Source organism: Plectropomus leopardus, chromosome 1 (genome assembly GCF_008729295.1).
Source record: "Plectropomus leopardus isolate mb chromosome 1, YSFRI_Pleo_2.0, whole genome shotgun sequence".
NCBI lineage: Eukaryota > Metazoa > Chordata > Actinopteri > Perciformes > Serranidae > Plectropomus > Plectropomus leopardus.
The window spans coordinates 32,120,221-32,147,936 of NC_056463.1; the positions used below are offsets into that span (position 1 = coordinate 32,120,221).

General features: G+C 39.5%; 1 protein-coding gene across 1 annotated transcript in view; it reads right to left on the reverse strand.

Annotated features, from left to right (window-relative positions):
* The window catches only part of csk (C-terminal Src kinase), a 53,230-nt gene that overhangs the window by 14,057 nt on the left and 11,457 nt on the right, over positions 1 to 27,716 (reverse strand). The window contains exons 2-4 of the mRNA XM_042483755.1: positions 10,204 to 10,287; positions 4,456 to 4,569; positions 2,454 to 2,566 (exon numbers count right to left, since the gene is read on the reverse strand). Coding sequence (XP_042339689.1) covers positions 2,454 to 2,566; positions 4,456 to 4,569; positions 10,204 to 10,218 — 242 coding nt within the window. The 5' untranslated portion in view covers positions 10,219 to 10,287. The remainder of the gene's footprint in view (positions 1 to 2,453; positions 2,567 to 4,455; positions 4,570 to 10,203; positions 10,288 to 27,716) is intronic.

Consider the following 27,716-nt stretch of genomic DNA (forward strand, 5'->3'; position numbering starts at 1 on the left):
TCCTTTAGTTGAGATCAAAGAGATGATTTATTCTGTAGTATTGACATTACTCTCAATTTTCTCCCAACAATGAAAGACATTTATATGAAAAAAATTCTGTGAAAAAACTGACTTTTTGTCAGACTACATGGGTAATTGCATTATCAATCAATATGAGCAGCTCGAGGTGAAGTTTAAAGGGACAGTTCTGAATTTTTAAGGAAGGGTTGTGTTGGGTACTCATCTAAAGTCAGCATATTGCATGCAGTAGATGTAAGTCAGCACACCTCCAGTTTGGAGAAGCAGGCTGAAGTCCAACATGGAAGCAAAGCAACGTACTGCTGTCGATAGGGGTTGGCAACAAAATGTATTTAAGCAACCTAAAAGAGAGTAAAAGAGTCCTACCACTCAAAAGAAAAAAAACAAAAAAACAAAAACACATTAGTTAAAGAGTACACTACATTGAAAGTATTTTCACTGCTTCACTCTTGCATCAGACAGCCCATTCTGACTGGCAAGCTATTAACGGCTTCAGTACCTCATCTATGCTCTTCTCAAAGACATCAGACTCCATAAAGAAAAACGGTAATTAAAAAATCTAAACATGGGAGTTTCTGCTTCACTTCTGTTTCAATCAATTAGTTAGTTTGTGCTATTGTGTGACTTTGGACAATTTGAACTAACCCTTTTTAAAACCATAACCACAAAGTAACACAAACAAAATAACTGCTTGAGACAGCAGCTCCTATGTTCAGCAATGTTTAATCACTGATTTTCTCAATGGAGTTTGGCTTTGAACAGAGTGATAGCTTTATTATCCAGTTGGAAATCACTCTCTGACATTAAGGTAACGTGGTGAAAATACTCTAAATATAGCATACACTTAAACTGATAGACTTTTTTAAGTGTGGCTAAAATACATTTTGTTGCCTAACCCTCCACAGCCATAGCTTCTATGGCAGACTCCTGCCTGCTTCTCCAAACAGGGGGTGTGCCAGCTGACATCTATAATATGTAATACACTGACTATGGATAAGTTCCCCAAACAACCCCACTCAATAAAATCTAAACTATTCCTTTAATTTAATCAGAAATCCAGAAAAGTCAGAGCTAGCATTGGAGTATAACAATTCTTGCAGTTGTTGTGTGTTTGAAAAGGCCTTATAGCTGCACAAGGCTAATTTACAGTTACCACTGGGCCTCTTCAGACCACACACATCAACATGCCAGAGCTGAGTGACCCAGTGACCATGCTCAAAATGGTGCAGACAGGCAGCATGAGTGGTGGCAAAGGGAGAGGTTAAAGCTTTCAGCAGCAGTTGATGAAGTGCGACAAAGAGGGTCAAAAGTCTGTTTAAATGTTTCCTGCCAACAGCATGTTACAGTGGCATACCATCAACTCTATAAGCACTGTTGAACTAAAGACTCCCGTGCTTATGACAGATCTGTGTTTATGCAGAGAACACACTTAACAGTCTTCTCTATAGATGCACAAAAGTAGAAACACTGATAAACTTAGATAAATGTTTTTCAAGTATGGGTCTGACTTTCCGACTGCTGTTTTCATTTCCATACAGTTGATGGTGGAACACACTGCATCACTCCTCCCAGAAGAGCGACTTCTTGTAATCCTACATTTCCTCGCATCACCGAAACACTAAAATTAAAAACTCCTTCTAATCTCTAAAGTTGAAATACTTGTTTATTACCACTTGAGGGATGAACACAAATGCTTTGACAACTTTCAGATGACAACATCTCATAGCTATGTGACGATGCTGCAGCAGCCTGTGTGCTCTCGGCTTTCCTGTCTTGCTTCATTTGCATATGTCTCTCGTTATGTTTTCCTCTTTTTTTAAATAGCTGCCGTTTCAAAGAGCCTGATTCAAATGCAGTGTGCAGCTGGTCCTGGCCTCTGTGGCAGCCAGACATCGACAAGAGAAGACGCAGTACAAACCAAGATAGTGTAAAAGATGGAATTTCCATCTTTTGATGTTTTTCCCGACTTTTGAAATCAACACATTTTCCCTCACTGCGGGGAACAGAAGTGAACGGGGGTACGACAACTTGTTCACACACTTATAAAGGAAAGACAGCATATGTGGAAAATGACAAAGACAAGGATGTGGAAGACACTGAGCTCAAATTGTTATTTTAATCTCTGCGTATTGCGTATCATTGTGTTTACTGTGCAATTATATTTCCAAAATACTGTTAACAGTCTTCAGTTATATATCGTATAGACTAACACTGCCTCTATAATGCTCACACAATAAAAAAAAGTTTACATGGACTTAAACATGGGAAATCATTTCTAGAATTATGGGTAAACAAAATAACAGTATAATATTTATTTTTCAAACACATAGTTTGAGTGTTAGTGTATGTTTCGAAATATATGCGACATTTGAGAAAGACAAACACACAAACACAGTAATTTGGGGTTTCTCCTCCATTACCCATCTGATACTTACGGCATAAGACTGAGCTTCCCTCCTGACTTGACTCCTTCCCTTTTCTGGACATAGTTAGCCGGGATGGTGCCCTCTCTGCCCACTGTGTTCCTCGCTCTGTACCAGTTGGGATCCTGAGACAGCCAAACACACAACAACAAAGCCTTAATACTAGTGCTAAGATCTGAGGTGTGCTACCGAAACATTCTGTGGCTGAGGAGCATTTCTGTCCCCCATGTCCCTCTCTAAACACAGTGAGTTTGGAGCACAACTGAAGCAGTGGGGTTAGACACCTACAGTACTTTACATACAGTGGTCAAAGGATGCAGAGATGTACTTAAAAACCACTGGCTCAATTGCATACTTGTGGGCATTTTTTTTGTGGCAAGCAGAACTCCTCCAGATCTCCTTGAGCTAAGACACACCCGCTGACTGGGGATACAGAGCTTTCTAAGCAAATTGAGTTCACTGTTTTTTTTTTTTGCAAGATGATAGAGTGTGTCCTGTAGCTAGTTTTGTGCCTTGTTTGCCTACAGTACTTATGCTAACTGCATATTTCTTTCTGACGGTAAGAAGCATGGCTGTTGATACATTTATTTGTTTGGACAGCAAAGGGTAAGCTTTTGGGTCATAATTTAACATTAAATTAAATTCAGATTGCAACCAGTTGAAACTTCTCCAGCTTAGAATTCCTTCATTGGTCATTGTTCAGGAGGTTTTCATAAGAGCCAAATTCTCCGCAGAGGTCTCCTCTTCTCCAAAAACAAGCGAACCCAGTGATTTAAATCAGTAAAAACACAGAATTAACAACAATAAACACCACATAAAAAAAAAAAGTGTTTTCAGGGCCTGAGGGGCTTCTACTTACAGAAGCCAACTCGAAATGCAAAAGGGCCTATTTAGACACAGTGTTTGGTTGTGCCAGTATCTGTTCTGGGCAACTGTACAAACATGGTGGTGCGACATGGCAGTCTCCATAAACGAGGACCCACTCCCAATGTAGATATAAACTTCCCATGACAAGGTAACTATAACACAATGATTGTTAATTTCAGGCGATTATACACCACAGAAAATATACTATATATATATATATTATATAAAATAATAAATAAGAAATAAATATTTCCCCTAAATCCTACACACTGGACCTTTCAGACAGAGGTCACATTTTAACATAGATACTGTAGCCCAAAAAGACATTAACACAGTGCTTACAGTTATTAGTGTTGTTCTTTACTGAAATCCTTTTTTCCTCTGTAATCATAAAAATAAGTTGTTTTCTGGGACATAAAAGAAAATGTGGGACACGAAGAATAGTAGAGACAACTTTGGCTGTGCTGGTGTTGAGGTGGGTTGTGGAAAAGTGCACATTTATCTGTTGGGTAAATAAATTATCTACCTGAGTACAAGGTTCCAATGTCAGAAAAACAAACAAAAAACATGGAAAAAGAGAGCTTGGCTTTCTACATGTGACTGCTTTTGGGCATGTTTTTTCTGTTTCAGCCCATATGAGACCATATTTGTTGCTTTCTGAAGCAAGATAAAGAGAACAAGGTGTCGATAACAGGTCTTTTATTTGTGGTGGAGTCTCCCCTTCAGGTGCAGCAGTTTGTTTGACAGTTCTGAGGAAAGTTATGTTGGAGCTGATCCTTCAATCCAGCTTTCTAACTAGATTATTTATGTTAAAATGTTTGCATGGAAACATGGTGTTATAGGAGAAGTGTGTCCTTTTCAGAATAAATCAATGGCTAGTGAAAGTGTCGCGAGCGTAAGGTCGAGCAAGAGAGTGGCAGTGAACATGCTCATTGCAGAGACATGTTTGTGATAGGAGCAGAGAAGACAACAGTAAAGTTTTCTAGTAGTGTGCAACCTGGAAGTCAGCATCAACTTCAGCCCTGGAGGCAAAACAAAGTTTTCCCTGAGCTTCCTGAATAATGATCACTTGGCCAGGATAGCAGCTTTGAACATTTAGTACAGTGTGTCACATTTCCAATATATTCCAAACCACCTGCCTACTTACCCTGGTGGCTCCGATGATAGTCAGTAAATCTCCTTTACAGAAAGGCAGGTCCTGTTCGTTGGCAGTCTGGAAGTTGTATTTGGCTACACACTCTGTGCCAGTCGACCATGGTGCCTACATCAAATTAGACAGACAGTAACATTAATTACAGTGGGGCGACTAATTTTAGTCTGAAGAGTTGATCTGAGATATTTGTGACAGACGTGTTACAACACACAGCAACAGAGTCGTAAACAGAGGTAACAGGGCACTGAGGGTTGGCATTAAAATAATAAAATGGACAGCAGGTTCTATTTTGTGGTTCAGTCACTGACACCAAAGCATCCCTGCAAGATGGTGCGATGGTGGACTCTTTGTGGAGATGCTTTTCTCACGTTTGTGTGATTTTCTTCCACGTTGCAAAGGACATGATTCATTGTCTGCTGTGAATGTGTTTGTCCTCTAAAGTTAGCTACTAAACACGCAAGAAAACTGGAGCTAATGAAGCAAAAAGCAAACAAATTGACTCTCTTAACAGCCATTTAAACACAAAGCAGAGGAATAAAAAGATACGTCAAAAAGGACGTCATTTTACATGGAAAAAGGCATTTATAGCGTATCTGCAATTATTACCGCTAAAAACTTCATCCTGCACGTTTAAAGCACATGATGATATTTCAAAAATGACACTGACTGCACGCACATTGGTGTGACACAGATCCCTGGAAATAATCCATCTCTGTGCATATGCATGCTAACACCACCCACTTCAAAGTCAGATTAGCCCTGGGTGGTTGTATGAATCTTGGCATGACGCTGAGGACACACACACCGCACTTTTAAGGCAGAGAGCAGGAATTACAGAAGCAGTGACGTTGAGGGAAAAAAGGGAAAAAGTGTCTATACTGGGCCGCAAACTCTAAAACCAAACCAACAGGAAGGTTATTCCTTCATTTTATGTATTAAGGCTGATAATTTTAGCCAAAAAAATCCCTGCCACAGAACCTACAAAATACCAGTAACTAGAATTACAGTCTCACGGTTGTATGCCTCTTTGGACCAGTCAGGTTGCAGTTACAGTTTACATCCATGTCTGTCTACCCATGGCAGCTGACAATGCTTCAGATATGAATGCTTCTGCAAAAGAAAAACAAATTCTAAAACATGGATGCTTCAAACACATTTTTAACCTGGCAGCACAGAAGATCTATGCAACTGGCACAGTTCCAAGCTGTGCACCTCCGCTTTCGGTTATAATGTTAAATCGAAATGTTTTTGCAGAACATTACGATGTCACAGTGAAGCTAACCTTTGACTTCTTTTGGATATAACATGTCATCACTTTATCATTTTATTTATACATTTGTGTGAAATTTTGTCCGAATTAGTCTATGAATTCCTGAGTTATGGCCAAAACATGTTTTGTGAGGTCACAGTAACCTTTGACCACCAAATTTTAATTAGTTCATCCTTGAGCTCAGGTGGAAATTCACACCAAATTTGAGGAGATTCCGCGAAGTCCTTTGTGAGTTATTGTGTTAATAAGAACGAGACAGACGAGATCACAGTGACCATGGGCCAATAAACATCAAAATCGAATCAGTTCATTGTTGAGTCACAGAGGACATTGTGCTAAATTTCAGGAAATTCTCTCAGTGTTCTTCAGATATTGCGTTCACAAGAATGAAGCAGAAGGATGGACGGACAATCCAAAAACACAATGCCTCTGGCCACGGCTTTCACCAGCGTACAGGCATAAAGATACAGATACTGCATTCTGCCTTGGTATCATCTTGTGAGGTGAACATGAGGTATCTAAATCCAAAATGTGTTTATCTATTTGAGCTTTTTTGTTTAACACAAATAACTTTATTATATTTTTATTTACAGTCCATAGATTAGAGGATTTAAAAGGACCTCTGTTTTAAGGGGTGGATGACTGTCAGTCAGTCACTCTGGGATTAATATGGCTTTACTGTGGCCATCTCACTGGCTAGTTATGGTGTTGCTGTTACTGCAGTTTGTAGGAGACAAATAATGGGCTAAATACACATAATGGGTGGGAGTTGTATCAAATAGCAAGAACAAACAACCCTCCAACATAAACTTTGTGTTTTACGTGTGCTGTGCATTACATTTTCATCCCCACTGCTGTCCTGTACAAGATCATTGACTGACCTTTGTCCTATGCCTAATAGGAAAGTCCCTCTGTGAACCCTCAAAAGATATATGTGAAATTATTAACATCTATGCACTCAGATGGGACAACTTGCGCCTCCATTAATTGTGTGTTTAGCTTTGTGACTTCTAGTATTTTCTTGTGCAGTTCCACCCAACTGAGCATAGGTCTAATCAACCAGAAAGAAAATAATCAAAATCCCTCTGTGGGTTTTCAGTGTCTCCTAAAAAATAAATATTCTGTGCTTTCTGTGAGGGACATTGCCTGTTTTTTTTGAATGAAGTTATAATACTTTAGTTGTTGCCTCAGAGTTTGCCTTACTGAAGATTTGTTAAAAGGCTAGCTGCTCTCATTGTCAGTCACTCTGAATACTGTAAATGTGGCAGCTACATGCCTAAAATACAAATGTAAATGACAGCGAGGATAAGGATGCTTTGTGTATCCGCTTTGCTCTCTCACATCAGTACAGGGGGTGTGATCAAAAACAGCACAATAGAGGGAATGAGATGAAACGAGAAAGCCAGAGTACAAAGCAGCAGGTGTGAGTGAGCAGGTAAGGTCCTCGCACAAGCTGCTTTATTCCTGACAACACGCGGTACAGCTGAATGTGTCGGATGCAGCCTCAATCAAAACTGCATTATGAGTTTGAACCACTGGTGACGACTGTAACTAAGGGGGTATGTAGATGCAGAAAAAAAAATGAGTTCATCCACTCTTATTAATTTCCAGTTGGTCACTTGAACAAATGGACTTTATGAGAACTGGTTTTGCTGGATAGAATGTATTGTTGGGGATATTTCCTTGAGGATCTTAAGTAATTTAAAAGAGTAGCCTAGTGCAATACACAGAGCAACTGGGGAAGAAAACCAATGGCTATATTTAGCCTGAAGCTGGATTCACATATTTTAGAGCCAACACAGGCTTTTCCCGTGTGTGCTTCCTAAAAGAAAAGTGTCGCTAATTATTAAGTTTTGTTAAAATCTGATGTCTGAAAATTGTACATATTGGAGGCAGGGTTCCTACTGCTTAAGGCAAGTTAGATGTAAGACTTTTTAGAACGTTTTTAAAGCCACTCTTAATTAAGTTTCAGACCAATTTTTTTTTTTTTAACCCAAATTAAAAAAGGACAATTTTGTTTTGCCCAGATGCTTACTGTAACAAAAACATGACAGTTAAAAAAGTTAGATTATCTACATCAAATGTTAAAAAAAACTCGTTTTAGAGTGGATCACAAGGAAGACAATGAACATATATTATCATAAAGGTATCTATTTACATTAACCAACAGAAGTGGAAAAGATCCAGGATTTTTGGCCAGTTTTCTGGATGATTTTTGTGTTTCTCTATCTGCATGTGAGATTCATCTGCTTCCCATCATGACGAGTTTAGGGAAAGTAATTTATTAAATGATTTTTTAAAAAAAATGTTATTTTGAGATTTGACAATGCAAAACCAGAAAAAAAGATTATATTATATAAATTATATTATATAAAATCCCACTTCCAATGTCTGAGTATTTGAAATATTAATTTAAGTCAATTTAATACCAATTAAGGCCTTTTTTGATCAAAACTGCCTTTTAAGACTTTTCAAGGATTCGTGGGAACCCTGATTGGAGAACAACTGTATCTACTATTTCATCATTACCTGACATCCAACTCACCTCCTGATTGACTTAGTAAGTCATTTTGGTTTACTGTATTTGTTGCTCAAGGGTTTTTCACCATATGGCTGGATGCTGATAGATGCACAACACAACTAAATCTGAGCCTTTTGGTCACAGGTTGGTAAGAAAGACAATAGGTCACACTGTGCTTCCTCTCAAAATAGTCTGGGTCAAAAAAAATATTGTGACCGCTTGACCTACAGAAACCCACTGTGTAGTTCTAGAAACACACAATCAATATCCACAATGAATCCATAATGCATTTATGATGCTATAAACCAGAGTTTTTTGTCAGGGTCTCGAGGCTGAATAATCTGACATGATTATTGGTTGTGGCATTACAGCATGAACTATTAGTTTCAGCTGAGATTCACTATCAAAAACATTACGCAAACTAACAAGACTCAAACCATGAGAAAATTAAATTCAATTAATTAATTACAGCTGGACACTGAATTTCATCATTTTATGTGAATACACTTCCACAAGAGTGTAACAGTTTTAGTGTGTTAGTTGGATGCCGGCCTTGATCTTTTTAAATTCCAAAAAAGGTGATGTTTTTAAATTGTTCTCCTGACTGTAGTGGTGCACTGTGGTGTGACAGATTAATAACAGCCCAGATCAATAAGGACATGTGAAGGCAGGAAGCAAGGGAGAAAGTAATCCTGCTCTGAAGCTCGCACATGAGAAGCATTAGTTAAACCACTGTGACAGTCAGGTAATGTGAAACCACTAAAACTGAGCCGGACACACTTTGATGGATGTGTGCTCACCAGCCATGTGCATTTATACATCACTGCAGATATGAGTTCCTTTCAGCACCTCTGTGTTCTGCACGTAGTCCCTCGCATGTGCATGCGTGCTCACATTTGTGTACGTGTGTGTGTGTTAGCTGATCTTTTTTCCATCGAGCAGTCTCAGAGAAACAGGCACACATTACGGGAAGGTATTAAGGCTGGGCAGTAAGGCCAAAAACTTATATCACGGTATATTGTGATTATTGGTGAGTAAACATAAAATAGATGCATTTTTTTCCATATCCTCTCAGTATCTGTTGTGATGGGTGTTTTCTGATTATCTAATAATAAAAAATGGCAGAGTACATCCCACATACTGCTAAAACAATAAGTTGATCAACTGAGAGGAAATTAATGACAAACAATTTGAATAATTGACTCATTAGCAAATGCACCAATAGTTTTCTGATTTCGGCATCTCCAGTGTGAGGATTTGCTACTTTTTGATGAATATAAACTGAATGCCTTTTGGCTTGCATTGTTGGTTTGATAAAACAAGGAATTCCAAAAGCTGTCACACTGGGACTGTTTTATGTCATTTTATAGACCAAGTGGTTTTACAAAAAAAAATAAGGTGATTAATTGGTTTTGGTCAAAATCATTAGTTGCAGCTACATCCATAGTTCACCTTTTAACTTTTACATTCCTTGTTAAAATGGACTGAGTGTGTTTTTTTTTTATTTGCACTGACACGTCTACTCATGAAGTATCTTATCAAGTTGGTATATGTACACATGATCTCTCCCAAATTGTTAATAGTTCTAAAATTTCATCTCAGGAAAAAAAACAACAAACCCTGTGCAGTAAGGGAAACTGAACTATATATATATTAGTGTATGTTCTCTACCATTTAGTGCTGTCCAGAAAAATAAAGAATTTCAACAAAAAAAAAATGGACTGAGTGTGTCTTCATGTAGGTGAGGTGGAGTGCAGATTGCATCTTCCTTATGCTGGTGTGACTGCTAAGAAGCCAACAGCTGCAGAAGCTGCTTATCCTGAGCAACTTTGTGTTTAGATGTGTGTAAAATATTGAGGGGGTAGTGCTTAAAAATAATTGCCTACCTGTGCACCTGAAAAGCTGTAAACTGAGTATGTAAATGTGAACCAAAACTTTGTGCTTGACTTACATGCATCCCAGACATGGTGAAGGGAATTGGGCAGCAGGTGTCCTCAGGCAGGTAGCGGTCACTGTTCAGCTAGTACCATCAGAGCTGTAACAAAAAGAGCAAAGCATTAGAAATACATACAACAATCCGTCAGAGGATAAATGCAAGCTATATTATTTCCCTACACTACAGAAAAAAAAACTGATTTTTCTTTGTGTGCAAGATGCGTATGCAGGCCATTGTTTAAAACCCCAATAATGAGTCCTAAAACCAGGAAATAACTTAGCAGCCCTTCCAGTTCCCACTTTTCAAGGACAATTAGTTTTTTGAATGGGTTTTTGTTTAGAAGCCTGAAATAATGTCTGTGGTTGTAGAATTTGTAGTTGTAGAATTATGTACCATGACATGATTTGGCTATACCCTCCATGTAGAAAGCCAAATGAGCACATCACATACACGATGTGACCATTATGTCCATCAGTGTATCTTATTTGCATGGTTTACCTGTGAGGGTATGCTTCCTTTTGTATTAAGGCTGAAGACAGCACTACAGAGCCAGGACCAAGGGATAAAGAAATATATCAATATGTAGAACAGTAAAAAAAAAAAAAAAAACGCTCCGACCCCAACATAATAAGGTCATTGTGGTTCAGTTTTAGAAAGCCAGTGGTGCAAAACAAGCCTTAAATGTGCAAAATGTAAATGTAACACACATATGTATAATCTGCTACAGCAGGTTTACCAACTTTTTGTGACTCTAGTTCAATAACAATAAATGTAACAATCTCTGAAAAATAATTTTCTTTGACAACAAATCATCCAAAAACTCTTAAGGGTTTCCACACGTTGACATGGCACAGTATGCATATTTGCCTGAACAAAATGAATTTATGCAAATGTGACTCAGATTTCTATATAAAATATTGTGATTCCAAAAGGTACAACAACTCTTACCATCTAATCCAGCATCCCCATTTCTTTTTTTTTTTTTAATTTCTTCAACAAATAAAGTCAACTGCTGATGAAAGACAGCAAAAAATATACACAACTAGCTAAAAGGTGGCTTTCTAGCTCTTTTTTTATCTGATTTCTAGTAATATCCTACAGATTGGAAGCAAAATCTGAAATCCTGAACCTGGAAATGAGTAAGAGGCAGCTCTCTGGTGTTAGCCAAGTCTGCTGAGCATCTTGGTTTTGCAGCCAATAACTAGTCTTTAAAGGTGACCTTGATACAGCGGCAAAAAGGAGAGAGGGAGTGAGCTGCAGAGAGAGGAGGGGGGTAGAGTGAGAAAGAACCTGAGGATAAATTGTTAGTGATGAGAGAATAAACATACTGCCTCAGTATGCATCTAACAGAGTCCATGTATGGTGGAGTGTGTGTGCCTAGAGGAGCATGTGCATGTGAAAGTGTGTGGCTGAAACTGGGTGAAAGAATGTATAGGGTGTTGGTGTGAGTCTGAGAGGGTGTGTGTCTGCAGCGGTGCCTATATAGACTCATATCTGCGTGTGTTTTTGTGTGTTTTTGTGTGCTTTGAGTGTTTTTTACATGTCTCTTAAGCGCCACAGGGACGTTAAAAGGTTTTTTCATTTCTAATGTAATCCTTCATTGTAAACGGTGGTGGTAACTCAGTGGCAGTACAGCAAATATTGTTTAAAGGTGTAACAGTTAGTGGATACGGTCTCCCGCAGTAGCCTCCATTCAAAGCATCTCACTTCCGAACAGCTAAGAGAACAGGAAGTTGAAATGGGGAGGGAGGTGAATGAGGAGGAGGAAGTAGCTGACGCATGTTTTCCAAGGGCTTTGTACGAGGTAGGGAGGAGCTTCAGTTGGAGTCCAGTGTGAGCCTGTCACTGCCTCCCTCACTAGACTGATTACAGTAACTCATGTCAGAACAGATCAATAAACACAGCGAACAAAGCACTTGAGTATAATGCATAGCTCAATGATCCAAGCTGTGCTCTTTAACGTCTCCCCTCCCTTTGATTCCCCCTGCATGTCTGAGGTGTATACAATTAATAAGAGCCCATAGCTTTCTCTTTGATTAGCTCTGTTTCACGGTATTGTACTGTACTGAGTACTGAGCATGAGCCAGCTGCTTTCTGCTTACAAAATCACAAAGTGCTCTGTATAATTTTAGAGCCATGAAAATGATGCATCTCCTTCAGAGGGCCTGACTGCTGGCTAGCATACTCCCTGAGAGCATCAATGGCCAAGCTTCACAGCATATCCTGTGTTGAAACAGGAAACAGCCTAATTGCAGACCACTGCAGATCCGAATGCACACTGACAAGAGCCAAATATATCCAAGGCCAGCCGGGCTGCTCTGTCTGCTGCATCCAGAGGGCACCCGCTTCTCTCCCTTTGCCCATTCTTTACGTTCAGAGCAGCACTGCTGGAACAGGGCAGTGCGGCTCACCAACCCACAGCCACACTAGCTAGCCAACAGAGGAGAGACGACTGAGTGCTATTCTTATCTCTCTCCAGAGCTGAGGAATGCCTGCAAGCTATTCAAGAGCTTCAGCGTCACTGTGCTCACACCGTTCTCCTCAATATAGTCGAGTGGTGCTACGTAAAGCCTGTGAGTGAAAAGAATTCTTCAATTCAATTTGGCAAACAGTAGAGTAAAACCACCGTGGACACTTTGTCTACACTTCAATGAGTTTCTCACAGAGAAGAATAGAGTTCCAACACCCAAACGGAAAATGCATTGTGATACAATCCATGTTTGATGCCCTGAAAGAAGGTGTGGATACTCCTCCAGATTTTACACCACTGTATGATGCAACGTCACTCCTGCTGAGTATCTGTGAACAAACTTAAAGACTGTGTCCACACATACATTGGCACCGTGCCCCAAAAAAAGAAGCAGCGTGCTACGTGTGTTGCTACTGTTAATGGTCAGAGGACAAAATATGAACCTGGAAGTCATGTCTGAAAGCTTATCAGATGCCAAGAAGCTGCACAACAGTTTATATCCCTTCAAACAGGATTTTACAACTCTGACTTGCTCCTCTGTCTTGATGCTTGCTGTATAATATACGTATATATATAAACGGGAGAATTAGCAAGGCTCCATGGAGCAACGTATTTTACTGGGTGTGTGTGCTTTGCATCGATTAGGCCCGATCCCAGTACACCCCTTCCCCTACCAATTAGAGCTTATCACTCTGTTTTGAATCTAAGGGCAGAGTATCCCAAGTCTTGTTGGGATAGAGGTGTAGGATGAAGTGTTAGGGGTACGAGGATGTCCGGATGGCTGTGCACACAACAAAAGAAACTGAAAATGCATTTTCTTTGATAATAAAGGTTTTTAGAAATATGATAACTGTTGTATTATCTTAGTTCAGTGTTGTTTCAGGGTATTATCATCCTTAGCATAATAAAAAGAAATTGTTGTTTGCTGACAACTAACTAAATGTAACTAATGGGGTATGCTTATTATAAGCACTTATCTTAATTAATCATCGGTTAAATGAACAATCAATTCAATGAGATTTTTAAAAACATTAAAACTTTGCTTATACCAAATACATTTTTACAACATACATTTTTTCAATCAAAGCTCACAGCAACATACTGCATATACTCTGACAGCAAAAAAATTTCACATTCTTATCGCCAAATGAATCCATCATTGATTAATCATGATCATCATCAACATTAAATATTTTGGTGGATTTGTGCTTGACACATTTTTTTATATTTCCATGGCGTCATATGACATATGATGCCCGAAATTTAACCAAAGCCCAGTGGCGAGAGAGCAGCTTTGTTACTGCTTCGCTAATATCAGTGCATAGGGGCAAAGGTCACCAATGTTCTACTGAGCACTGCTTGTGGTCTAATTCTGATGCAGTGTTCTTTTGTAATTGATGACTTGTGACAACTGATAGCATGAAACTTAAGTTGTGAATGAATTGCAATGTCCTGACAACTACAAAAAGCTGCCTGTAGCCCAAGCGAGAAAAAATTCCACTGCAGAGGCCGGAATATTTGTGCAGTCAGGAAACACTCATCGCGATTGTTTAAGTAGATACCTGCATACCGATGATGTATCAGGGTCTTGAACGGCTGTCCCATTTCGGGGTACCCCTTGTTACTTTGTGCTGAGGGGCAATGAGGCACTCAAAAATGAGGGGTAGGGGTTAAAAAATGAAATGGGAGTGGGCCTTGGATTGGACAAAGCACTTCCAGCTGCAACAATTGAGCTGGAATCGAATGTTTTGCCAGACTGCTTTGCATTTTTTTTACTGAATTTAATTAGGAGCGTTACATGTTTTAATGCAGTGCTATTGTTGGTCTAAACATGGTCTAATAATTTGTATTCAAACCATGAAGATGGACTAGCTGAGTGCTTGACACCAACACTTGAATCTAAATGGTCTCATCTTTGTATGGCTCTTCATATGTCAGGGTCACACTTCAAAGTATACATTTGGCATTGTTATTCACTCCAGCTACCACATGTGCCACACATGAGTGGAGATCACTTCCTCTCCGCTCCCCACCTCCTCCTAATTTTCTCTTGCTGTGCAACAGGAGCTGATGGTGACAGTGTCATGGCAACAAACAGTGATGTAACGGCAGCCTTTGATGTAGCTCTTCCCAGAGTGCAGGCCTCTCTATTCTTTAGCTATGCCAGATGACAGTAATATGATTACTGTTGGTGTCTTATGTGCTATTTTCATTATAACTAGCATTGTGCTCTTCTTTAACTGTCTGCACGAGTCTTTGTGCTCCATGTCTGCCGCTGCAACCTCCTGCTCTGGATGTGCTTTGATGAATCTAAATGAAAGTGGTACAGTGAGTGTGGGGTCCTGTTGCTCATCTGCTATCTACTTTGTATCATCTCGTTTCACCACATTAATATTTCACTGCACTGTGCCTCTAAGACAGATTCCTGCATATTCATTATACTTTTGAGAACAAATCAATGTTATCTTTTGTTTCCATACCACAACAACATCCAGAATCCTGGAGCCTTGCTGTGCAAAAAAAAAACAAAGAACCCCAAAACAACACAGCATAACTATATAGAGCGGTCAAAAACATCAAGTCTGTGTCTTTGCTCTAAGCCACCCAAGGCCTTGTTAAAAACTTCTCAGACATGCCAGACCACAAATCATCACTAAAAAGACAATCAGATGAGTCTCTAACTTGTTGAGATACCAGTAAAGACATGATTACTTACTACACTCACATATCGAGAGAAAACCATAAGCTGTGGGGGTCCTGCTTGATTTTAATGAAAGAGGGGAAAAGATTAAAAAAAAAATAAATGAAAAAAAATTGAATTTTTTTCAAAGGGTTTGCCTTTGCGCAACAGTCAAGTTACACCTACAGTTTACATCCATGTGTGTGAAAACACGGACGCTTCATACACATCTTCCCCCGGCACAAGAGAAGATCTACACAATCAGCACAGTTTCAGGATTCCTTTTGTTCCTGAGATATGATGCAGATATGATGGCCAGAAAAATTGTTTTTTTTTTGCAGAACATTATGATGTCACAGGTGATCTCATCATTTTTATCCATTAAGACATTTGTGTGAAATTGTAGCATACGATTTCTTGAGTTATGGCCAAGTTTTATGAGGTCACGGTGACCTTGACTTTTGACCTTAAATTCTAATCAGTTCATTCCAGAATCCAAGTGTACGTTTGAGCCAAATTTGAAGAAACTCCCTCAAGGCCTTTTTCAAATATTGCATTTACGAGAATTAGACGGACCCAAGGTCACAGTGTCCTTTGAACACCAAATTCTAATCAGTTCATTGTTGAGTCCAAGTAAATGTGCTAAATTTGTAGAAATTCCCTTGAGGTGTTCTTGAGATAAAATGTTCTCGAGAATGGGACGAGCGGACAACCCAAAAAACATAATGCCTTCGGCTACAGCTATCGCCAGCGCAGAGGCATAAAAACTAGGAGGTTGAAATTATAGATAATGAGACAGTAACTTAGTAAATGGCCTTTGGGTCTCTGCTTGTCAAATTGTTTCTTTTGCAGCGGAGTTTGATCACACCTTCGCATTATAAAATGCTCCTCTCTTGGCTTTATGCAGCTGCAATTTGTTCCAATTAGGACATCATTTCACCTTTTCTGTAAAAAAAAATACGCTAAAATACAAAAGTGCATCACAGACATACCAGCTGCTCTAGTGTTGGATGAGAGACTGAGACTGAGACTGAGACTGACTTCATTCAGTGACAGTACAGACTCTGATGGACTAATAGCACTTATTTGCAATTGTTAGCACTGCCATGAAACTCAGCATATCTCGATGTAAAAGCTTAAATCACCATCTTACAATTGCACAAATCGGTCTCCTGGTACCTTGTCAATGGAGCAAGTTTTCTATCTTTCTATCTTACATGCTTTCTATCTCCATATTTCTGCTATAGAGGCAAGCTAACGTTTACAAATCTGGACATTTATCTTGCTCTCTAATCCAGCTCTGACACTTAACCCAAGCATCAAAACGCTGTCTGCACTGGACACCAACCATGCGCAAGCGACTGTGAGAATGTTTAGCTGATTGTTGTTCTGTCAGCTTTCTCTGGATAAACAAAAGCTTGAACACAAATCACCGGGGAGGGATGATGTTTAACTGAGACAGCTGTTGTCAGTTTCCAAAACTACTGTGGTAAAATGCTGGGTTATATAAACCAGAAGTCTGGTCCGAGGAGCCCCAAGGCCATTCAAAGATTACAGTCCTACGAGCATGGCGTCCACAAGAGGTTATAAAAGTCTCCTTTTACTTTGGGTGACAATTTAGCTCGGCTCGGATATATGTCTGTTTAAATAAGGATGTCATTAAATGTGCCGAGAGAAAATTCAATTTACTGAGCCAGCATTAAACAACAGCTCCTATCGCACTCGACAAAGGACAGCATTATATAGATTAAGCAGTAAACAACATTCCCATCAAATTCTGTCTGAGACTGAGACAAATAAAACCACACAAGAGCTCTGTATGCTGAAAGGAAGGCCCTATACACCAAGTGGTTTTACATTTTACATTTATACACATGTGAAAGTTATTAAGATAGCATTCAACCTGACCAAAGTCACATCATGTCAGAGTCAGGTGTTTGTCTTTTTTTGGTTGCTGTGGCTGAATGATTTGAAAATGTGTAACCTAGATCAGATGCAGACCCGGAGCTAAACATCTGCTATGCCTTCCTGTGTGGTCTGACTGCCCGGCTATGGCTTAGCTGACAGAAACAGGCCTGAACACCCTATCATGCCTCACTCTACAAACAATCACACATAATCTACTATTAAATTACACTGGTGTTATTGACAGATTGGAGGCGAGCCACTCATATACTGAAATATGAATGATGAATTAAAATTATAAAATGTAATTTTAGCATCAGACCTGCCTCTGGTGTATTGTAATAACTAAACAATTGTTTAGGAGCAAATATTGACCATTAAGCTCCTCCAGTAACTATTGTATCATCCAAGTTGATGTCAACCTGCATTAAAAGGCTTATTTACGGCATCACATAACCATATTTGGTATAGCATACACATGCTATTACTATTTTCAACCATGACATAATCCCAGCAACAATGTCTTATCTCTTAAAAGGGATTTTCAAGGCAGCATCACAAGTACGGTGCAGTTAAGGCTATCGAACCTTGACTTAGTAAAAACAGTGCAGAGTTTGTATGGTAGAGTCATAGTACTGGCAGCAAAAGAATCGGGAGGGAAAATATGGAAATGTGACCTACTGGGTATGCAAATACACAGTATAAGCTAACAAAAACCTCACAGTGCTAGAGGCTCTGCAGAGTGGACAGCATGGAGCTATCAACAACAAATGACTTGTGGCTACATCACATTTTCCCATATGTATGTATGTATGTTTGCAACAGCAAATGATGCACACATATGAGGTGTTGTCCCGTGAACAAAAATGGTAGCCCTGGCTGAACAATGCAAATATACATGTACACATACACAGAGAGGCCACAGACAACTTTTGAAAGATTTTGGCTAGCAAGACTAGGTGCTCATTAAATCACAGTCTACTGCAAGACCAACAGGCTGGCAGATGAATAACAGAAGCATATCTAACAAGAGAATCGGAAAAAAAAAAGGGGGGGGGCATCCCATCAGAAATCACTTTCCGACCTAACACCTTTCAATTTGAACATTTTTTTCCCGTACATGTTAACCAATATGAGTGAGTGAAGGAATGTGGTTCGATTAACCGGAATGACAAACTATTCAGGTGACAGGGGCCCTCAAAGTTGACTCATATTGGGTGCCAACCCCCTCTAAAATTAGTTGATCTTCATCCTTAAATCTTGATTTGCAAAAAACTGTAAACCCATGAAACTGCTGGGTAGTTGGTTTTTACATATCCTGAAGTTTTCTTGTCATACTTCTGTTGGACTTCTAAGTACTTGGTAGGTAGGTCAGTCAAAAATCTTTCATGCCATTCTTATTTTATCTCAAATATTACTTTGGATTTCCTTTTTTGTTATAATAACATGACTGGAAAAGCCTAACATTTATATTAAATACTATAATAAGGAAGCTAAAGTCAGCAAAAATTAGTAGTGCAAAGTCATGTAAAGGTGTGAAGATCTTTAATTTTTAGGCCACTGGTTGAGTGTTGGGGATGCTTTGCTCGTCTCTTTTGGACTTCGTATGTTCTGCCTGTTGGTGTGTATGGCTCCACTGTCGTGAACATTGCCCAAATCAATTGGTTTCCACCTGATGCTGCTTCAGATCATACCATACCAAGCCGCCAGTCTCTGGCATGTTGAACTGTGACAAAGGCTTTGATTTCAGCACGATCAGGACAACATCTTCAACTGTGATAGATGAAATGACGTACTGTAAGACATATTTGGTCACTGCTTAGTACCAGGATGAGGCAACTTCACTGTACATTTAAACAATGTTCCTCCAAAACAACATCAAAATAAAGGTGTATTTTAAATAAATTTCCACTCTAATGCCCCAATACCCAAGGTCATTTCTGTCCACATTTTAATGGATCTGTACCAGCTTAAATAAAGCTGATCAAAACCCTTTCTGTACTTTGCTGTGTTTTGTCCATCTCATCCTACAATGGGTAGCAGCACTGCTCTCCTCTACAACAACCAAAGGTCATTTGTGGAGGAAGAAGCTCCACTCAGTATCACTACTGCACACTCAGAGTGGACTGAGTGCTGCAGTATTTCCAACAAGTCCAAAAATATGAGGAGTCTTCTCTCGAGTAGATTACGTCACACCAAATTCAGGAGTCAAATTCTACCAGTTAAACTTTGATTAATATCACATTCATAAGCCGAGCTAATGAATTTAATCATTTTGAATCAGGACCTTCAGGATTGGGGTCAAGTACCTTGTGAAAATGAGGTGTTTCAAATGTATCAGTCTGCAGCTGTTATCTCAATTCATTACATATATCAACTGTCAGAATTGAATCAGACTCTTGCAACCCTGACTTGCCTAGAGAACACATCACAATATATTGCAATATCTATTATCTAACTTTGATTATTCAACCTGCTTATAAGAGCGGACTGACAGTCAGGTAAGCTCTTGCCATCCTACATCCTGCTTACCCTGTCTACAACTCCCTCTTACTGTAGCCTCGACCTCAGGGTACAAGCGGAGGCAGTCTCCACTCATTTTACACAAGTGGTAACCTGATTTGAGAGCCGATACTACATTTGAGCAATTTAAGATAAGGTTGCTTTTTTTGTAGTGATTACAGACATATTCCACAGGGTTAACTTCAATTCAATCAGGCTCTTAATTCTATATTTACACATAGGGTTAGGCGATAAGCTGGTTTAGAAATTTGTCAACCTTTAGAAATGTTGCTATATCTTTTAAGCTTTTCCCTTATCTCTATGTACATTAGACCATTGAAGGCTATACCGCAAACCACTGAGCAAGACTGCTTTAAGGCAGTATTTTTGTATAATTTTTGCATTAATGATGAAGCGCCATGTTTTTTCCAGTACATAAATGAACAAACACAGTCTGACAAATAATGGTGTAGTTATGCAGGTAGGACTAGATATGCACCTTCACAATACGTCCCTCAGAAAAAACCTGCCAAGTGGTAATCAAAATCAATAGACAACAATTAAACCAACAAGGATTAAAACTAAAGTGCTAAATCTAAACTTTAAAAAGCTCAGATACTTTTGAGTGTGGATCGATTCCTGCTCCTGAAAGCGTTGGCTGAGATTATACCGGGGTGGAAACTAAAGTTGAGTGAGTATTCTGGTAAAAGCAGGTGCAGGGAAGAGAAGCTGAAATCTCAAGTAGAGCAGAGAGACAGGAGAGAGCTGCGAGCGATGGTAAATAATAAAGGAGGAGATCATGGAGCAAAAAGAAGTTAAGAGAGACTGTGGCTTACTCAGTCATTAGGACTGTGTGCCTGCCTCTGCCATCTGCAACATGAAATATTTCAAGCCTTCTTCACCTTTTTTTTTTTTTAGCTGTGGTACCGTTTTCACTGTCCCACAGAGACTCTTTTCCCTGTTCTACTCTTCACTTTGGCTAAGCAGTAACAGAAATAAGGATGGATGCAGTCTTCTCAGTTGAGGTTGTTGCGGTCGTTGAAACATTTATTTAACTTTCAAAATGCTGCCCGACACAACCACAGACCTCTAGCATCAACCAGCAGCTGCACAAGAGGGATTAGATGAGGGATAAGATATAAGTGCCTTGCTCAAGGTATCTCACTGTTAATCGTTAAGGGTGGAGAGGAATGCAAGATTAATGACATTTCCCCTCCATAGACTCACCAGATGGCTCAGAGATTTGAACTAACAACCTTTAGCGTGCACTTGTGTAACTGGATCACTTTACTGGCTTTCAAATGCTGAATCAAACATCCCGATTTCAAAACTTTTCCATGACTTTTCAAGGACGCGAAATTTGTTTTTTCTTGCCCAGTGTTTTCTAAACATATCAGATTCAAACTGTGTTCAAACATAATTTCAGTCCCATTATGTGTTGAAGGGCTGTCAGAAATTTCAAAATCCAATAATAATTTCTGTTTTACAGTGTCTGGTTTGATAAATTGTGTAATTTTAGCAATCTTTTAGCAAAAGGTTTTCTATTAAAATCACCAATAAAATTTGAAGGAAAAAAACCCTTACACCAATAATGTTTAAAGAAAGCATTCCTTTCAAAACAGTGTTCTTAAAAAAAATAAATACACAAACAAATGAGTTTTCTGTAAAAATCGGCCCAATATAAATTAATAAGGAAAATAAAACTTCACCAAGAATTAAATTCAATCATTTAAATTTTAAAATTTAAAAAAGTCTTCTATTAAAATCGCCAAACAATAAATAAATCACCAAAAATGTTTAAGTTTTCTATAAAAACACCACCACCACGCCCGCAGGCTCTTTGTGTGTTTTGTTGGATAATTCCATGGCTTCTCCAGGTTTTCCAAAAACGTGGGAAACCTAATAATAACACATAATGACTTGAGTAAGTCTGAATGTGTTGGACGTCAACATTTGTCATCAACTCCCGAAAGTAACAGGCAAAACCAACAAAGAGCACCGAGGTGGCCTGCTGGATTTCTGAACTGAGCAAAAGGAAAAAAATAATCACATCCTTTCTTTGCAGTAGAGCAAAGGAGTCATGTGCGTGTCTAACAGCCGTCGTCCCCTATTTTTATCTAACTGAATGAAAAAATAGAGCAGCGTGACAGAGAAACCTCTCCCAGCACAGGCAGACAGACAGGTGGGCAGACAGGCAGCCCTCCTTCCTGCCTCTCTGACGTAACAAGTGACAGGATCGGGCTCGCCACTGATGACAGATTACAAAAGCAGGGGAGGCAGGAAGTGGAAGAAAGAAAGGAAGAGGAGAGAGAACCTCCTCACCCCCACCCCCCTCTCCCTCCCCTTGAGCTCTGGGAGGCTGCTGGACTGGAGAAAGCGGAGGGGAGGAAGGGTAGTGGTGACGGCTTATTGTTTGAGCTCTGTGTGCTGTGGTTCCAGTGTCAGCACACACTCATCCAGGCCCGGCTATTTATATCCTCTCAATATCCATGCAGGCGGAGGCAGGCTGCAGTCGTTTTCATCATTGCATACATTATGGAGGCGCTGCATTAAAGAGTCTGCCTGCTGTGAGTTCGCCCGGACTGCTTTGCTTTCAGGATTTCCCTATTTTTATTTGGGCCATTTTGGCTACTGCGTCCAGAATTGTACGCTATTTTATTGCTTTTAGAAGCACATGTATACAAGCAAAGCAAATAAGCATCATTAAATCATCTAAAAACATTTAAGGCTAAAAGTTTTAACCTAAAACCGAAAAATACAGCAATTTAGCATAGCATGTTTATAAAACTGGGGAACTTATTACAGAGTGAAAAAAAGAATGATTAAAGTTGAAGCAGAAGAAGCGGCCTTTAATTAACAAACACGGGTCAAGCTCCAAAACCTCTTGACCCTTCATATCCCATAATGCAACTCGTAAACATCTTACATGATCTTTTAATGATAATGGCATCATCAGGAATATTTACCCAGGCTTAGAAAGGCTGCCTCGAGAGCCACAGAGGACACTATATAACTGTTTTTGCAGGCTGGGTTTTACTCCTCATGACGAATAAACTGAACTTCATGTGTAAAATAGGTGGAGTTTCCCTCAATTGTTTAATCCTTTCAGCTCATCAAACTAGCAATGATGTGTAGCATGGCAGACGAAGGGTTACAGGGATCTATGCTAACTTTTTCCCTAAAGCAGTGCATGTACTCCTAAATATAATAATTAGGAGCAAAATGAAAAATGTTCATGTAACACAGATTAAAACAACATACTACAACATACTACTGTTATCACAATACTGGGATTTCTCTCTTCAAAATAACACATTGGGTGATATTTGATACTATTTTCTGTTCTACAGGGTAAAAAAAAATTGAGGGTTTAACATTTACAATTTTTATTAAACAATAAATATAACAAGGCTATAAAATGTCAACAAAGACTTTACCTCTCTTAATTGGAAACAGAGACCAGCAGAAGGACTGCAGTAAACATTAACAATGACAGAGTGAGAAAAGTGCAGCTGGTACCAGTGTATCAATACTGCCGATAATTAGAATTTAAACCATTTCTAATATTCAGAAAACATATGTATCTATAAATCAATATTGTTCACTATTATATGCATACTTATACTGCATTTGTGAGTGGGCTGCTTCTCCTTGTGTGCAATTGTGTTATAAAAACCAGTGGAGGAATATGAAAGTGGAAAACCCTTGCATCTAGACGCTAGGCATAGACCATATATATATATAACACTGACAGATTTTTTAAAACACTGACATGTTGAAACACAGCTTTTTAAATAAAACATAACAAGAGATTTTTTATTTTTATTATTATTTTTAGACACTGAAGCACTGAAACAACTTTTTGAACCACTAAAACATTTTTTGAAAAATATTGGCAATGCATTGTATTAGACATGTTGGTTATATGATTTTTTTTCTTACTCCGTGTGTGTGTGTATGTGGATATATACTATAATTGTACAATATTTGCAGAACATGACAGTTTTTGAACTCTAGCCAAAATTTATGAGCAAATTTGCATTAAATTTATCTTCTCGCTCTGCCATTAGATTTAAGTGACAGCGGGGGGTCACAGTAGCTTTGCTAACATTGTTCTCAGCCATCCTGTCGTTACTAGTCTCCATGCTAACTTCAGCCACCTCAGTTAAAGCCAGTTGTGAAACCATGTAGGTTGAATGTTGTGATTCGCCCTCCCCTGAGTCCTCTTTCTTTTGTGCCCTGGGATACCCTCAAAGATTGAACATCCACCAATGCAACAAAATCCTTTCATGCTTTTTAATGGTTATATTAGACTGTCAAAAAAACAAACCTTTTAGATAAATTAGTTTGAGTCTCTTTTGGAGAAATACTTATAATAAAATGACTTGGTGATTATGGTTAATATCCTCTGCTCATCATATACGCAATTTTATGTTGATCATGTAGTGATGACAGCTAAAAAATTAGAGTGGAATATGCTGAAAAGTACAATAGGAGCACTGCGAGCACCAACTATCCATTAGCTATTGCGTGTGAGATTAAGAGGCAATCTTGCTGGTGAAGGTATGCGTGTGTCTGTGTTAAAAGGCAGAGGAAAACAGAAGGACAGAATGACTACTCTGGCCTGAGTGCAAAATCAATGCAGAGGCAGGTGAGAGTAGGAAGCTCCCAAAGTGGTGATGGGAGAGTTGGGAGGTGGAGGGGATGCAGGCTGAGAGCCGGAGGGTTGTGTGGTTCTGGGAGGCTATGTGCTCTTTTGACAAGACATCTGCTTGGCAGGTTGGGCATGTACACACACACTCTTCAACCTTTGCTTATCCTGTCAGTTACTGCACTCTCACTGCCAACATACACACAAACACACAAGTACACACAGAATGCCCCCATCCTCTGGCCTAATATATGCTGCCATTTACATACATATGCGAACAGTCTTCGACCATGGCCTAATATATGCTGTCTCTCAAAACACACACACACACACACACACACACACACAGACAGAAGTGGTTTCAAGCATCAGGAGGTGAGAGAGAATGAGCGAGGAGGATGGGGGGGGAGCTGCTTGCTGCTGCTTTCATTGCCTCTCCTCCTCCTTTGATGGCAACACACGACAAGTCCTCCATTCAGACCAGAGGAGGAGGAGGAGACGAGGAGGCAGAGCACGAGGACGGAGACACAAAGAATGTCATTAGCAGCAGCCACAGCAGGGTGCTGGTACAATATGGCAGCGGCATTAGTGGTGACTGGAGCTCCAAATCTCTTTAAATAAAAGACGCATTCAGCGGCGGCAGCACTGACACCATGGAGGAGAAAAATCAGACTCAGTGGACTGAAAAGAAGGGAGAGAGGGAGATACATAGGAAGAAAAGGGAGACGCCAGAGGCAAAATCCAAATCAAAAAGGCCACCGGTATACAATTTGGCTCAAAACAGAGATTATAAGATTACCTGAACAGAGAGTAATCCTAAATTGAGAAGCTGAATATGTGTGAAATCCAGTAAGCAGCCTTCCAAACACAGACTTGGTTGTCCATGATAAAACCTAAAGACAGAAAGATAAGAGTTGTCCTTTCTTATGAGAAATGTTACTATGATTCTGATCTTATGATACAGTCTAAGGTTGTCACGTTCAGCTGGTGTTTGTTCAAACAGGCCAAACAGAAGGGAAGACACCAGTCCAAATCTGGTGCCGTGGAAAACTGTGGAACCATTTCTGATCAGCAGTCCTCCCTGGACAGAAATTACTTTGACATTATGGATGTCAACTGTTAACCATCAATCGTGCATTTTTGATCAGTTACACATGTTGTTCTATAGCTTAATTTTATTACTCTTTACTGCTCTGCGCACCACTCAGGTCTGGTAGGAGTGAGCTAGTTAGGGACCGACTTATTAGGCATTTTCTGCTCGTAAGGTGGTTAAAGTGACGCCACTCACCAGGGTGACCTGGGGGAACCGAAGAGTGGGCTTAATGTTTCTTAAGCAGTGCGCCACTACTGGGATGGCGTCATGAGCTGTAATAACTGAATGAGCGGCGCCGCTCACTGGCCAACATCACCGCCCACCCAAATGGGTGGTCCGCAGTGCAGAGTGGCCGGGAAACCAGTGGAGACTAAATGCTGGGCAGTGGGAATGTTTTCAATGTTATTGGGCTGGCCAGTTCTCTGTCAGCAAACCAACACAACATAAAAGTAAAGACATTAACGTCACTAAAAAAATAAACAAATAAAAAAAATAAAAATAAAATTTTCACCACCTCTAAATGATCAGAGCTTTGAATTGCAGGGCTAAGGCTCACTTAGGCAATGGAGCACTGGACTAAAAGGAAAGGCCTCTTGTATTTAATGTCTCTATTTTTTTTCTTTTTTTAAAAAAAAATTAACCTCATAGTTACTGTTGGTGTTAGCCTATCATTAGAAAATACACCCAAAATTTGAGACATTAGTAGACACTGTACGATTTACCTGACAAATCAGTATTGGCAGAAAACATAATAAAATAAAGGTAAATTGAGTGAGGTTGCTCTGATGTTCATTGTTCTGTTTAAGTAATTATATGTTTGAGCTACTTTTCAGGCCCAGCTGAATGTCTAATATCTTTCTGTTACATAACATTTTCTTACCACAAATTTAAGATTTTGTTTTTATCTTTAATTTAAGAAACATCTTGATGCAGGGAAACATACTTAAATTTGAATTAAGAGCTCACAACGAGAGAGTGAACAGAAGACAGAGAGACAGAGACAGCACAACAGACGTGAAGATGCAGAGAGGGATACTGGTGATACAGAGGGAGAGAAAGAGATGATCACAGATGGAGAGGACAGAGATCAGGAGAGCAAGGGCACAGCAACAGAGGAGTGTAGACGAGGATAGACACGGACTTGAAAGTGTTGAAGACTGCCTGGTTTTTTGGCGGAGGACTGCATCTGCTGGTCCTTAATATTAACAGCAGTCATCTGTCGGTTCCAATGCCAACCATGAATAATAGAGGCTCCACCCAGCTATGCCAGCACTCTGAATTATTAATTCACAACCACAGACTTGCATTAGCGCACAGTGAGGGGCGCAGGCACATTTTGCCTGCTTTGCCTGAACCACATGCATGCACTCACACAGGAAGTGATTTTTTTGTGTGTGTGCCCAGACAGTATATGTGCACAGATTTAACACATGCACAGTCTTGCATTCATATTCACACACTGACAGGAAATGAAACGATTGTACTTTCTGAAGCGGCTAGCAGGTTTTTCCTTAAAAAGCTCCTTTGGTGCAGAGCTGCTGATACATTTGACATTCTGGGCAACAAGAAAGGTGGTTTCTTTAGCATGAACATGAATTACACCGCCATGTGACCATTTCTGAATCAGTGATTAATAAATATGGAATTATGCGAAATCAATCAACACTGAAAAGGCTCTTTCTGTCTGTTACTGATAATGTAGATTCACTGAAATAAAATACAGGAAAGGAAGTATTTGTTTCCACAATTTCCAAGAGATTAAAGTGACAAACAATTGATAATATCTGGTAAAAAAGCCCAGTTAATAATCATCTTTGTCTCAGCTACAATAGTAGAACCCTAGAGACAATGTTAACTAGGTCATTAGTTTCTTTTCATAGGCAAGGTTAAGATATGTACCCTAATTAGGTGACAGGAAAATTGCCTGACAGATGTAAATCAGTGCTATGCTGCTTTGACAGCACATTATACTGTACATTGTATATACTGGAGGTTTGAGGGCTGAGCGTGTGTCTGTCTGAATGTTAGTGAGTGAGAGATGAAACACTGTGGCATGTGCTGTCACTTCTCCCCATATACAGTATGCCCTAGTTTAAGCTCTTATTAAAATCACGCCACACATACAATGATTCACATGCAGACAAAATCATGCGCACATGGGCAACTGTTACTCTTGTCACCGTCTTTGCATCTGTTGCGAGGAGTACCTCGCCTTGAAAACAGATAC